Raw genomic sequence first — 15,917 nt, forward strand, 5'->3', positions numbered from 1 at the left:
CAAATCAATTTGGAATCAATTTTAGAACAAGTCCCCATCTCCTTCAGTTGTTTAGGAGAATGCTATTTTGCTGTTAAGCTCCAGAAATGGTTTGTGGACTACACAATTTCATCACTTTACATCAGCATGGGGGTGAGTAGATGAAGACTGAATTTTCATGTTTGGGTGAACTGTTCCTTTAATGTCACCATTTTAGTCAAATTTTTTAAAATTATGTTATTGAGTGTACCCAAACATACATCAGAGAAAGGGCTCTCCTTGGTTTGTTTTCCATGTTCCAGGTAAGTAATTATAAGCCCCACCCAAACTGTAGCCAACAAGGTCCACTCACACATCTCACACATCTAATTGGACGGCTGCTAGTTGGTATAGTTTGTTGCAGGAATTTCCAGTGACCCAGAGGATAAGTATAGGTTCTCAGCACTTACCATTAAAATATCTGCTGTTATGGCCCAGTTCAGGAAAAGCAGTGTCTCTCCTATAAAGATGCAAACCTGAAAAAAGAAGAAGAAAAAAAAATAGTCCATTTAGTGGTGCTAATTAAGATCACCGCACAAAAGGCTGTTAACCAGACATGAAGCCAAAAGAGGAGGATGCAGATATTCCTCCTGTGTGTGGGAATCTGCTGCTGAATAAAAGCGCGGTGGTTGCTGTGGTCTAAAAACATGTTATTATGCCGTGGCCCAATTATACGTGGAGGTGCAGGCCTTCATTTTGGTTCCGTTGAGCCGAGTATTTAGCCTACGAGCTGGAAAACAGCACGGGATGATAAGGGATGTTTATTCTTGTCAAAGTCGTATATTCAGTGTGGAAACATTCAAACACTTCCTAAGTTTAGATCCAGCTGCAAGATTTGAATTTATGTTCTGCCGCTGGATGGGTGGAGCAGAAAATGTAAACTTTAAATAACATAGAGGAGTTGAAAAACTGAAAGTGCTACTGTACATGTATGTACACAGGCTGGGAGCAGCTGGTGTTTCTATTTGCCCACTTTCTTAAAAACAGACCCAGAGGGATTTGGTTGCAGTGGAATCTCGTGTGTCTGTATTGGCTGGATTCGCCTGCCACAGTTTAACACGGCTGGTTGATGTGTGTTTCCTGCTGGGGAATAACCTCTCTGCCAGTGTGCCAGACCTACAGTACAGTACAGAGGGCTACAGAAGGAGTCTGACAGCGGAGATGTAGACAAGTATGCTCCGAGAGCTGCGAACCAGACACCGTGACCGACGTGTTGCCTCTTAGAAGACAGAAGCCCGGCCTTTTACTCAGATTAGCTGTGTGTTGACGGGACAACAGCTGCGAGGGGTCAATCGGCCTCGGCTGAGCAGCACCGACCGTTACAGCCACTTCACGCCTTATAATGTGACACATCTGTCAGTGCCTCGCCATGAAACCTGAGCTGATCACTTACAACTGTAGCTGCACTGTACGATGATTTGAAACTGTACAGAGAAGAGGTGAAGTCACATGTTTGAAGTTGGAATGGTTAAACTATTTTCTTTCATGGTAAGACGTAAAACAATTAAAAGGTATTTCCACTATTTTTATACAGTGTTATAAGTGTTTTTACAGATCTTCGGGAGTACAACTGTGTATGTGAAAAAAGTAGTATAAAGCCTTCTGTGGCTCCAGAACAGGCTGCATGTAATCTGATAAACTGCCTCCAGTGATGTCACTCAGTGGCTAAGTTGCAGTATGGGTAATGTAGGTGCCAGGTTTTGAAAAGGATGAACAATGCGTAGAATAGAAAAGGCGACATATCTGGTTCTGCTGTATCAGTTTTGATTATTTGCAACGCTAAACCAAGTGGACTGCTTTTCAAAACCCGGTGCCAACATTACCCACAATGCAACTTATTTTTTCACATATGCTGGAGTACTCGAGGCCTGTAAACACACTTTGATGTGTAAAAATGTTAACTGCCTGCATCTTTAACCTTTGTGACCAATACAAAGATAGAAATCTGGTGTCGCTCGAGTGCATCAGCGTATGCCCTTTTTGTCACACAGCCTTTGTCTAAAATTGAGTTGGACAGGTTTGAATTAATACGGACACTGCTGAACCTCAGGTCTAATTGGCTGAGTCACGCCTCTGTCAAACACCTGATAAATGTGAAATGTCTGACCTTATGGGAGTTCATAAGAAATTTAAATTCATTAAATCCAAATCAGCACTTATGCAAGTAATTATTTGTAATTTAGGAACTACTTTGTTGAGCAGCTGTTAAAGGACTTCAGTATGAGGAGCATGGAGCATTTAATTAATAAGGTTATCTCTCAATGGCTTCACTCAGTTGATATTAAGTTGGCGTGTTATCGTAGGATTTTAAAAACAGTCAGTGTCCAATTATGTTGCTGAACATCCTGCACATAAAAACAAGATTACGTTCTTAAACATACCATGTGACAGAATGTAACTAAGTGCATTTAGTCAAAGTATGAACTTAATTCCATTTTTGGGGCATTTGCATTTACTTCACAACTCAACTTGTAACTCCACTCAATTTATTTGATAACTTTAGTTAGTTTAGTTAGTCTCATGCTGCATCAGAGCAAGTAGCACATTTTGTAATTGATTTATTTGATTAGAAATTGGATGAATAAAAACATTGATTCCAATAATCTACCATTAATTCCAATAATAATATGTATAATTTTATTCTTACTTGTACTTATGATACTTAAGTACATTTAATATGAGAAACTTTAAGACTTTTACTCAAGTACTATTTGTATGGGTGACTTTCACGTTAACCACGGTAATATTTTAAACACAATAGCTTTACTTTTACTGAAGTATGACTTTTAGCTGCTCTTTATACCATTGAACTCACCTCACATACACAGTAATAAATCCTGCACTGATCCAGCAGTAAATAAAGTCAGAGGCCAGACAGGCCAAGGTTAGCCAAGGTCACATACTTAGGATATGGAAGCCTTTGTTATGTTCCCTTACACGCATGGGAAATATTTTCCATATTTTCCAGCTTTCCAGCACTATTCCCGCCCAGCTTGTTGAGAGTCAGTTCCTATTCCTTTGTGTCTCATAAGAGTGAGAAATCTGTGCTCGGTGAGACCAACTGCCCAGAGTGCATTGTTTCAGACGGGTGGTTGTTAAGTTGCACCCTTTCCTGCTTCACAAGGCAATTAGACACACAAGTTGCAAAGAATTTGCCTGGCACTCTAACTTTTGGTCAGATAAGCTTTGAGCGTGAGCTACCTGCAGCAGCTCCCGAGGCCGTCTCAATCTAACCTGCAATTAAGGCTTTTCATTATGAGGAGCAACGCCCACTCACTGCCTCTGGGCCTGACAGGAGCTGGCATCAGTTAAGGTATCTTCTTACAGCTTTATTCCCGATTCAAACATTAACTCCACCCGATGAGCTTTTACAAAGCTTTCTCCTGTTAGATTGGTTACCAGACTTTCCCTTTTAAATCCCAGGCCCTCGGGCTAATCCATAATTAACATACTAATATTGCTCTTTGTCAGAGGGACATTTTTCACTGGGGACCTGTCGATTTTTGGAAGTAGTAGGGAAGCAAAAGTTGTCCTACTCACAACTATCTCCACTGTTTGAGAAAAACTTCCTCTGCTGCAGACACAATATATACAAAAGAGTTACAGGAAATGACTCTTACATAAGCGCCCACGATGCTCTTCTTGGCCACCACGAAGATGAGGCAGATGAAGATGGCCGAGCCCAGCATGCTGACGGCGCACACGAGCGGGTCGGCTCGCTCTGTCTTTTGGCGGCAGAATCGTGTGGTGGCTGCCCCGATGACGACGCCTAGCAGGCCAGTCACACAGGTGATTGCCCCAAAGATTAGACTGGACAAAAGAGGAAATAACTGTTATTTAATAAGAAAAATTAAGTTAAAAACATAATAAATTAACCTAAAATGTAACTAAAATAAAATGTGAAGAAACAAAAGTGATGATGTCTGTGTATTGTGTTGCAGCTGCAGCAGGTACTCTAGTGATGCTGCCCCCTATTTGTTTGGAGTATGACTTTGAAAGGTGGCCAATTCTTACATACTGCACCTTTAAATCAAATATATATCATGCACATTTTTAGAAAACAGTATGGGCTATATTTAAATGATGTAACACTGAAATACCTCCAAAATGAATAGACATCAAACCTTTATAATGGCATAAATCCACCTTAACCCAGTTCATTCAGCTTATTACAAGCGGCACACAAAGGCTGCCTCTTTTACCAGGTTTCAGATTACACCGGTGACTTCAAAGATCGCTCTCTGTGTTTAGTCATTAACCTCTCACCTGTCTGTGCTGCTGCAGACCTCCTTTGTGCAGGCCTCCGCAGTCTTCTGCACCACCTGCGCTCTGACGAGGTACAGAGGAATCCACATACCAAACGCACCTGTGGCGAATGACACCGCGGCGGACGCCAGGGAGGAGAACACGTAGCTCCGGCTAGTGGTGAATAAGCACACACACAAAAACCAAACAGGTGATTATCTCGGCTTACGAAAGGAAACAAATAAACAAGCTACTGTTTTCTGTCATGCAACCTCAAACATCTCTCTGGCTCTGATAACAACTGCAAACAGATCAGGCAAATAAATGAGGAACACAGGAGGAGTTTTGGTGATTATCTGATTATCTCAAAGGTAAAAAATAAGAATTTAAAGTAGCTCCAGAGAGGAAATATGCAGTTAATGCTGACAGTTTTATGTAGGAGACAAGAATAACACAGGATTTAACACTTTTCCATAGGTGGTTAATGTGGGACACTGTGTACATGCAGGGGATGAATATGTGGTTGTTCCCATAAACCTGCATGGCTATATTAAAGCAGCTATATGGATTTTATAACATTTTTTTTTAGAGATGAAGCCCACAGGTCGTATAATAACAAGAGCCTACAGTGTCATGGATGCAAAGCTCCCTTCACAGCTCAGCAGCGTTGCAGAATGGTGGTGAGTGAATGATACTGGCTCACTGTGTCTTGCGTTGACATTTCCATGCCTCTAATAGCTACCATAAAAAGATCTCATATATAATGCTTGCCGCCTATCATTCAACAAGCTAAATTGTTAACATGAATGGCTTTTAGTGGGGGAAAACTGGTGATTTTTAAGGGCCTACAGTCATCACTCCCAAAACCTGCTGTATTCTCTGGAGCCTGATGTCATGGGACGCCTTACTTTTTGGCGAGGGCCTTCATGTCACAGCACCAGGAAGTGCGCGTCTTGACACGGCCCATCTGGTCGGCGCTGCCTCTCTTCGGCTCCGGCACGAAGACGAGGATCAGAGTTCCCGCGGTGATCCCTAAAACTGGGGACACCTACCGGGGACAAGAAAAGACCCGTGAGACCTCCGAACACATCACATGACATGGTGCTCAGAGTGGGTGTGGTTTGGAGAGATGCAGGACAAAGAACTGTGTGTTTACAATCTGAATCTGAATGGACGGCCACTGAGTTTGCCGATACGCCTGACATCCTATACAAGCCCACTGGAGCTGAGAACATTCCCTCTGCTTACTCTATGTGTGTTAATGTGTGTGTGTGGGGGGGCTGGCCTATGTCTATAAGAATACAAGACTCTCAAGCTTTTGAGAGCTGCTTTGTGCATCTAGGTGAAAACCTCATAAGTGCCCATCTGCTATTATGTTCACTATCATCCTTTATGGGATATGAGGTAGCATGTTTGTGCATGTGCATGTGTGTGTGTGTGTCGTTGTGGGAGAGACAAAGACAAAAGGCAGGATGGCGTGTGTGGGTGAGGATTTGTTCAAGTAATACAAATTGCTCACAAAAGCAAAAACTAATTTCACCTGTCAGGGGAAATTCATCATATTATATTTTGCAGCCGATTTATATGCAGTGGTACAGTGAAACATGTGTGTGTGTGAGGGTTTTTCACTGAGGGAGTAACTAATGTGGCTCATAATGTGGTCTCAAAGGTGTGAGGATTACACTAACACTGATAATTTCCTTTCCTATATTGTCTTCTTCTTTTGGGTGGAGCAGCTTAATTGGGTCCGCGTCTACATCAGAGGCGTGTAATATGCTTTCAGCGAGAGGCAGCTTAATGGAAGGCACGGAGCTCATTTCAAAGTAAATAAATATTACTGCTTTTTCGGCTCAAGTCCCCTCAGAATTATTCTATGAGACACCAGGAATCTATAACCTCCGACCTCGACTCCCACGGGGCCCATTAGACATTTCCTGTATGGACTTGTGGCAATCAAACAAATTAGCTCCTGCCCCCTCTTGCTCCTCATTTCTATGCACCCCCCCTGCCCGCCCCCCCTGCTCCTTCTTATCGCCAAACAAGGAACAAGGAAGGTAGCTGGAACACGTCGGGCGAAAACAAACGGAAGCGCTGCAGTGTTTTTTCCTTAACGCAGGATACTGTTCCACAGAACCCATTTCATGTCTTGGTATTTGTTTTCCGCATGCCACACCGGTGATTAATTGGCTTTGAGATTGTTTTATTGGAATGTCATTGTGGCTGCTGTGGAACAAACTGCTCTGCTCTTCTTGCTTTTTTAATTTTTTTAATGCTCCAGCAAGACAAGAAAAATGGACGTCCTGTTTCCTGAAACCCAGCGAGCTGTCACGTCCAGGAATCTCTGCCACTGCGACATGCTGAGAGAATGTTTAATGTCTTCCTTTAAATGTCAGTTGGCTCATAAGAGGACTCAGGTCATCATTTGTTTTAAGGATTTTAAAAGCCGACCCTGAAGGCGGCGGCTGCTGGGGAGTCCTGTTAGACCTTTCATTGGTCCTCTCCATTACTGCTGGTATGTCTTATAGGGCTGTCCACTTCTAAACGTTTTATGTGGAGTCCCACTAAAAAAGTGCTATGACAACAGTGATTTAATGCCTGTGTCTGCTCGTAAGTACACAGTAAGTGTGCTACTGCAAAAACAGCCCAGTAGGTAATTTTTTACTTAAAAGGTTGGGACATCTCAGCAAATTTCTTACAGATAAATCTGAAATGAGCCTTTAATTAAAAGGGACCCAGCTTAATGCTCTTGGAGCACCATTAAGGCATCAGTCCAGTAAGAATTACCAAACGTGTGCCAGGTCGAACTCAAACCCTGTTTCCCTCTCTATCTCTGCCGTGCAAAGAGAATGAGTGCCTTCCCTGGAACACATTCTCCTTTCTCCCACAGGTGATCTTTGTTTCCTCTGAACCGAGCTTCATCTCAAATCCTCATCATTTCCCTTCCTCTCATTGTTTTTCATTATTTAAAAAGCACAATCCACAGCACAGTTAGTAAGTGGTGGAAGAAGTACTCAGATCACCTACTTAAGTAGAAAAAACTCCCCAACAAGCAAATTGCTGGCCTTTCTGGCAGTTCTGAAAGGGTGAGTTTTGATCATATCCTATAATATCATCACATGTTTGTGGCGTCACTGTCCTGTGACAATATCTAAAAACAGCCTGTTTTCAGCTTTGTGACGTTGCATTTTCCAGCTTGTCCTAGAGTTGTTCTTAAATAGTTTATTTGGCTTTGAAGAATTTTTTACAACTCATGAAGGAACACTTAATCCTTCAGTCCATCACAAACATTCAAAGTAATCACATTTGGAGTTATGTGGTTTTCACTGGACAGGAACGTTATGAACAATATTTGTCTCAGATGAGGTGGAGAAGAAGTTTAAATTTGCATTAAATGGAAAAGCTTAAGTACAATACCTGAGTAAATGTACTTAGTTACTTTTCACCACTGCAGCTAGCAGCCCTAAATTACCTGGAACATTTAGCATTGTGTCCCGGGCAGGGCCACATTGACCTCCAGCAACTTCCAAAGCATGCAGCTATTGATAAAACCTAATGCTATGTTTAATCAAGCTCCTGCACTGAAAAAGACACTCTGCGCAGGTTGGAGGAAGCTCTGACACCTTGTTGTTTCTCTGAGGCTGACATTGAGCCTGCCTCACCGGAGACGACCTACCTGGGTAAAGTGCAATGAATGATAAATGTGTTTACAGCCTTACAGCCTTGATCCACTTTCCTTACTGCAGCCGCTGCATCAAACTGAACCATTTATCAACTTTATTTTTTACCTTGAACACATATTAAAGGAAGTTGAGTGAGTTTGATGTTAAAAGTTTGAGAAACATTTTTAGAAATGTTCTGCAGGAGGCTGGAGGCTGAGCTGCTGCTGATGTGGACGTGTGTGTTAGCTGTCCAGCCTTTAGCTCTCTCTGCTCTGTCACTTCCCTACAATGTCAGGCCCTGGACCGCCTGTTCAGCCATGTGTGTCCCCCGGTGCTTCTGCCACCACTGACCCCTCTGACCCCAGATCCATGACAGGCCTCCCCACCAGCCGTGCAGGGGGGACTATTCCTCTGTGTTTGTGTGCAGATTTAGAGCAGGATGATGATGATGCTCTTACCCTTAATGCCCAATGCCAGTCTCCTGCAGCCACCTTGGCGCTGGAGCCCAGGATGTAACCCAAACCACTGCAGAGAGACAGAAAGATTTCATATTAGCAACACAAAATGGTATATACATTCCTCTGATCTGTTCCACTGAGGTCTATCTAGTACATGTTATATATAAAGTCTGTGAGTCAGTGTCCTGAGCTAGCTGAGTCTGTCATCTCCATCACTTAAGCTAACGCCTACGCCACACACATCCTGTTTGTAGTGTGATTAAAGCTGCGTTGAGTGTTTGGATACTTGACATGGAGAGCTTATGACAGTGTAACTGATCAAAGCACCGGTAGCAACTTGGCTAGTTGGTCTATTTGTGGACCAGTGATTTGTGCGTGCAGTCACAAAATGCAGGTGCACAGCCATCACCCATGAGCCAACAGAGCGCTGCACTGATATGTTTATCCGGCCGAAGGCTGTGTTGCTGGTGTAATCGAATTCCACCACGTTTTACTTGAGTTTAAGGGTGTTTTGTGTGTCATAAAGGGAAATAACAGTGAGACGCTTTGAGGGAAATGTTGCTAGATCAGATCACATCAGATAAGGTGGCCCCTATGCTGCTGTAAGCCTCTGCTGCTAGATAGCATCAGCATTAAAAAGGACAAAGAGGATTCAAATAGCGGCGGTATGAGCGGCAGAGGACTGATAGTTACTGTAAGTATGTGAGCATTATCTTCAACACAGTAACGGAGTAGTAATTAAAGAGTGATCACTACTGGGGCTTTTGACTCGGCACATCGGCCCAGCACCGCAGAGATTTGCGTCTCCAATACAACTTTAACTTTAACTGATGCACTTGTCTTGAGTAGTGATCACAGGGGCAGCTGTAAATACTCTTCCTCCCTGCAGCACTATCGAAGAACAGCTGCTAACAAGGCTCCGCCAATTCAGTGACAAACACATTTAATTTCCTATTAATTCTTCAGAATAAAAAGTCCCCCATTGAAAACACAGACAAACCTGCACTATTTTGATAACAAATTGATCCTCAGAGTCACTTTTAAAGCAAAAATGATGAACTTTTGTTGGTTTCAGCCTCTCAAATGTGAATATATTTTGGTCTTATGTGTTTTTAACTGTTGGTTGGACAAAACTAACAATTGGATTACAAAACACTGAGCTGTAGGAAATTGTGACACTATTTTTCACAAGTTTTACAATTTTATAGACAAAATAGTCGATTAAAGTAGAAAATAATTATCAGATTAATCAATAATGAAACCAATGAGTTGTAAGCCCTTATCTGATCAGCCTCCAGTAAAGACACAATTCTCAAGAATGGCCCTGCTTTCTGTTCTATCACCCAGGTGCTTCAGGACATGAGGCAGCGCTGACTGGTTTGATGGGTTTAATAATGATGTGTATTATATACAATGGCCCAGACAGTCACCAGATCTCAACCCACCAGAACACCTACAGTCGGGGATTTTTGAGCAATTTCCAATATAGAGTGACAGCACTGGATGATACCACCATCATCAAAACATGTTCGAGGATGAGGTGATATCTTATCTGATCTTATCTATAAATGATTGTCATCCCTCCGGAATTGTTCTAAAAGACTTGGAGAATCAGTGCTTATCAGGACTGGAGGTGTTCTTGGTGGCCCAATATCTTACTGACATGTTTTAAGTTTTTTGGTGAAGCCTCTTCACCAGAATTAATCAGTAAGAGTCTTCCTGATTTAAGTTCTTTGAACCTGTTTGTCTGAATGTGCACAGCCTCTGGTCAAGAGATGCTGCTTTCCATTAGAATAGCAGATTGGAGCAATAGATTGATTAACAGCGGGTTCTTATCAGCACGGGCAGCTAAAGGCCTAAAACATGTTTAACTGGTTCTACACACACAGATGCTCACACACTACACACTCAGAGCAGAGGGGGAAACTGTCCATGGTTGTGCTTCCATGATTAGTCCTCCAAAAATAACACAGCAGTATAAACAGGCTCAGACAGCGTATGATATTTCCAGTGAGTGACTAACAGCTAATCTTATCAGAGTCGACCCACAGAGTGTTTGGAAAGTTCAACACCAACAATAAAACTCACGAACGAAAAATACGCTCATATCAAATGCCGGCGTCGCACAAATACCGGTCTGTCAGGCCAAGTTTAAAATTATAGGAGGGGAAAAAAAATGAGGGCAGGGGAAACCATTTCCTGTGAATCCGGTCTAATTCCTGAGGTCATTTCCTGGAAACGGTCATAACAACCTCAGTCAAGACAAACAAGTGGGAGACTGGATAGGATGTTTGACTGCACTTTACTGAGGCCCACTCTTCTACCACCTATTGTCTGTGTTGCCGGGCAGTTTACAGTGACCCAAACATTTTGGCAGCTAGCACAACCACTCCGAGGTCAGGTTAGCCTTTCCTTTCCCCATTTGTCCAACTGTCTCCAATCTGCCATCAAAAACTCATTTGATTAGTGCACTAAATGGCTTATATAACCTTTCATGGCTGTGGTTTTTCCCTGCATCAACAAATTTAAGTGACATACGTGTTGAGAGTGGAGAGACTCCAGCACATTCCCGTTGTGTGTGATTGTGCGTGCAGAAGCAGGAATACAGCGCAGCATGCAGCAGCTCAGGCCCATGCCGTGCAGCACTACAGTATATAACGATAAACCTCAAGTGGCTCCTGCGCCGCATCCACAAGTACATTCATCTTTTATTACTTGGCTTTGTTTGTTTTCTCCCTGTGGCCCTTTTTCTGATTGAATGAACTGAAAAGGCTGGAGATTTGAGCTTAATAATACCTCCTACTCTCCCACACCCCCACGCCACATCTCCGAAAAGCCTCCCACCCTCCTTTAAGCCTCGCACAGCCAATTGTAAGTTGTGCTTTTTTGCTGCAGAGAGCCTGAGCTCTTTGTGTGGCTGCTTCTGAAAAAAAGAAGAGCAAGATGGGAGCGAGTCTGACCTTCTCTATGTGAGGATAATTTCAATTTTGTGTGCTAATTCTCCTCATTCCTTTGATTTAACATTTGAAGAACCAGCTGGATTGGATGAATATCATCACCAAGCTAAAGTATCATAAATGTCAGCATGAACATTTCCCAAAATAGATTGTGTATCTTGTTGTTTGCTTCGAGAGTACAGGACCTGTCTGGCTCTTACCTTCCCAGCGGGATGGCCAGGTAGAAGACAGAGAGCATCATGGTGCGGCTGTTGTTAGTGAACAGGTCTCCTATGATGGTGGGAGAGATGGAGGAGTAGCTGGACTCTCCGATCCCCACCAGTCCCCTGGAGAGCACAAACAGCCAGTAGTACTGCAGAGAGAGAAAAAGGAAAGAAAAGATACAGGACTTTTGTTATTGAGCGCCACAGGAAACTTTCAGTCGGAGCACAATGTCGATCCAAAAGACATTTTTCTTGGTCAGGAGTCTTTTTCCTCACCAACTTTTGATTAAAGCAGAAAACGGTTGCACTTTACCTTCAGCACAAGGAGTACTGACCCAGTAGCAGGGCTGTAAACGCTGTATTGTCATTAGAATCAGGCTGTCACATGTATTTTCTGAAACATCTGTCTCCCACATAATCAGAAAATGACATACAGGACTGGACAATGAACCACAGGCAGCATGTAAAGTTTTTGACCAGTAGCAGCACTGTAGAGCGATGGTTTTATGATTGAGTCTCTGTTCTGTTTGTTTCGTGAACATGCATGGACACGTGGTGGCAGGTTTTTACGCTACTGACTGCAGTAATGTGCAACTAATGAAACAATGGGCCAAAAAGGCAGTGAAACGGACAGCTGGTTAGCAAACATGGATATGAGCAATGTTGAATTATATTAGCTGTTTAATTCATACATTGAACATCTTTATTTGCAAGAAGGCTCCACGTGGCATCTTTAGCAGACACGTCAAGGAGAGCATGAAAAGTAGGTGATTACTTTCACAAGCTCAATCGCAAGATATTTCCTGCATCTCTGCACAGCTCTTGTGTTAAGATCTTGTTGCAAATGGAGTTTATCCTGCTCAACCAGATACATTTTTACTAAACTGTGAAACTGTGAAAAAATGTGACATCAGCATTTGAATGTGTTTAATCCTATTTTTTGCTGTATTAAATTACCGCAGCCTATTATCTCTCATCAGATGTCATAAACCGATAAATAAAAAGATGAATGCGTAGAAGGCTTTAATAGGAGCGTGCACACTGGCGGGGGGCACCTGTGTAGGCAGCTGGATTGTTAACTGTTGCCATGGCAACTACTACTCGCTGGATGTCTGCTTGTGAAGCTGCAAAGAAATCTGGTTTCCCGACACAATGGGATGATGCAAAACAGGAAATATTGGCCACTAATTTGCATACTGCCTTAGTCCCATGAGTAAAATTAGCTGCATGTGCAACTTGGTAATGTTGCAATTAGGTCACATTGTTTGATGGTGAAATAAACTGTTAGTATCTCACATTCCTTTACATTATGTGCCACTTTTTTCTTCTTGCACTCTCAGCATATTCAAGAACACTGTGGGTCCTAATAATGTGAGTCTGAGGTGCGTGTGAGTGTGATAAGGTCACACTGCAGTGAAAAGAGATTAATGAAGGTGCTGCAGGTAGCTGAAACTGTGATCCCCGCGCTGACCTGAGCTCTCAGCTGTCACTCCAGACTTCATGCTGGTGGATGGGACGTCATGTCATGAGGTCAGACACACAGCCATCAAACATCCCCTGGAGACTTACCACACACACACACCTCAGTGTAAGATTACAGTTAATGGATGCCTCTGCTGTGGTATTCACCCATATTATTTTCAAAGATATGTGTTTACAACTGTTTTTTTCAGCCATTTTCTCCTTTTGTGTTATATGTGATCCAGTGTGTTTCTGACTGATCATAGCTGAGCTTTCACTGCTGCATATCTCTGTTTGTCACATCGTTTTCAAATGATTCAGAGCCAGTCTATTTTTCTTTTTTAATGGCCCGCCGTTTAGTGGGATCGTGATGATAGTTCTCTTTGTTTGTGTGGTGACAAGATTATCATCGCCACTTGGAAGAGAAACACTAGTATCAGTGACAAAAACAAAAGGCAGCAATGCCAGGAAAGCGCCACAAAAATGAAGTTTAGAAACAGCAAAAGCAGACTGAGGACTACGAGGTGATAAACGAGAATAGGGAGGTTAGGGATAGTCTAGTCTCTTTTGGCTAACATTTGATTTAATGAAGATCATTACTCAACCTGCGCCATCCTAACTTATCTAACTAAGGAATTACAAGGAACTTTTAAACAAAACCAGTTCTCTCAGCTTGTCAGCATGTCACAATCTGAGGTACAGAACAGCATGTTCTCAACACTGGTGGTAAATAAAAATAATGGCAATAATAAAAATAATATGGATGTCAAGATTACAATAATACAAAAAGATTGTCCAAAATGCGATAAAATATTATGAATCTGTGCAGCTTTATTCGAACAATAGTCGTTCAGTGGTCTTCATTCTTGTCTCACCCTGTTTATATTCATGAGAAACATTACATCTTAGTCAGTCTTACTTTCCATTGGATGAAATTATAAATAGACTGCCACTAATGTGTTTCAAATCTTAAAAGACCTGCAAGTGATCACTTTATGGCGATAATCTGCCGTGGTCATGCAGAAAAAAGTGTGCACTTTCACTTCACTGTCAGTGGCAAATTTCTCTTACGTAACATCTGAATTCTGAATCTGCTGCAAATCCTTCCAAAATGCCCCGGAGTGTCTTAAATGCGTAATGATAGGACTCAGTTGTAAGTGGTCATTAACATTTCATCGCATGTCATGTCTTTCATCTCTCATGGCGACAACGCCGTGGAACTGTTACATAAGAGACATCTACTCTTGTCTCGTTTGATTGACACGCCCGGGAACGTGTCTTGAGGGCAAAGTTAGTAAGTTTGGGGCAGAGGACCTGCTGGTGCTGAGGATCGCTCCTCATCTCCGCATCTTCGCATCAGCAGTCAGCGGCCTTTGTGGCATTGGTCAAAGGGGAAGAGGCCCTTGATTTCAGCTTAGCCATAAGCAGCCTGAATGTACTTCCTGCTTAGGCTGCCATCTTGTCTCTTAGCAGACGTCTCTATAGGGGATTGAAGTCAAAGGACGCCCTCCTGAGACCATCAGCATCTCTGAGCTGTCAGTTCCTTCCGCAGCTCTGGGGCTGAAGAGTGAGCGGGCTTACTCAGAGGAGAGATGACACTGCGGGACTCCGTGATGCTGCTCTGCAGACATGCTGCATAAATTTAACTAACATAGCTTTTAATGCCACGTATCCCTGCCGGCGGAGCGACTGTCAGTCTGTTAGATTTTTCATTGCGACTGTCAATCAAGGCTGTAAAACACACACATATACATGCACGTGCACATGTACAGAACATTTCACTGTAATGTGATGACTACCCCTCCCCCACATCATCACCCACAGGAATAATGTTATCATTTAATGCGTCCAGCACCGCCCAGCACACAGGGGGCTTTTGGAGATATCAAATCTAGACCCTCTTGTCAAGGGGCAGTGAAACAACAGAGCCTTATCTTCTAAAGCATTGTAATTGAGACAAGGCTGAGGCATGGGCCTTCATTAGTTGATTGGCTGGCAGCCAGTAAGAGACGGAGGAGGGGAGGGACGGAGGGAGACATAAAGAAAGTCTACAAAGGCAAAGCGGGTGTCTGACTTAACGAGCGTATCATTTCATTTCACCAGCCTTAACATCAAGCGTATCAGGACCGTAACAGAATAATTAGCTCGTCGGTGTAGACTGTATCACAGGGACGGGGCTTAATAGAATAACATTAGAGCTCTGGTGCTCTGATTGTTGTACAGTTTCCATCAGATGTCGTACCTCTTTGCCGATGAAGGAGCTCGACAGAGTAACAATGGACCAGAAGAAAATGCCACAGCTCAGGATGACCTTTCTGTTGAAGCGGTCGCCCAGGTAACCGAAGATGGGAGCTGCCACCATGAAGCTGCAGATGAAGACTGCGGAAGAGAAAAAAGGGAAAAGAGACATTATAGTGACAGAATGTGACATATCTCTTTCAGTCGTGGCATTGCGGTGTCGTGTGTTACTTCGTGGCACCGTGCTGTAAAACTCCAGCAGGACTGAGGCCAGTACTTTAAGCTTTCAGATCCACTTATTAAGCCAAGACCTGTCCAGATCGACTGGGCGATACCAGTGAAGGACTGCCAGAGGACAGCTCCATTCAACTCCAACCAATTAGGATTCCATTACACCTCACCTACACCAACTACAAGAAACCCGGCGAAAGAATATTAAACACAGATGATACGGCAATGGGAAATGTCACAGAGAAAGGTGATGTAGGTTGTAAAGGATTCAATTTGTAAAAAGACAAGGTAGTGCCCTGGACAGGGAGGTTTGTAGGAGAAGCTACAGTGTGGAAGTCGGCCAAATACAGTTCGTAGAAATCGAACAAATCAAAAATGGAGTAGAAGAAAAAAAACATGTCAGGGTTTAATGTATCACTACTGGAATGACATTCAAACTGACCAGAT

At 42.9% G+C, this 15,917-nt stretch overlaps 1 protein-coding gene across 2 annotated transcripts in view; it reads right to left on the bottom strand.

Annotated features, from left to right (window-relative positions):
• spns2 (SPNS lysolipid transporter 2, sphingosine-1-phosphate) overlaps positions 1 to 15,917 on the bottom strand; it is a 70,182-nt gene that overhangs the window by 16,279 nt on the left and 37,986 nt on the right. For both annotated transcript variants that reach the window (XM_073479099.1, XM_073479100.1), the window contains exons 3-9: positions 15,244 to 15,380; positions 11,538 to 11,689; positions 8,381 to 8,447; positions 5,172 to 5,311; positions 4,285 to 4,437; positions 3,639 to 3,828; positions 429 to 494 (exon numbers count right to left, since the gene is read on the bottom strand). In XM_073479099.1, the coding sequence (XP_073335200.1) occupies positions 429 to 494; positions 3,639 to 3,828; positions 4,285 to 4,437; positions 5,172 to 5,311; positions 8,381 to 8,447; positions 11,538 to 11,689; positions 15,244 to 15,380 (905 nt within the window). The remainder of the gene's footprint in view (positions 1 to 428; positions 495 to 3,638; positions 3,829 to 4,284; positions 4,438 to 5,171; positions 5,312 to 8,380; positions 8,448 to 11,537; positions 11,690 to 15,243; positions 15,381 to 15,917) is intronic.

This window comes from Pagrus major, chromosome 13, assembly GCF_040436345.1.
Source record: "Pagrus major chromosome 13, Pma_NU_1.0".
NCBI classification, from domain to species: Eukaryota; Metazoa; Chordata; class Actinopteri; order Spariformes; family Sparidae; genus Pagrus; species Pagrus major.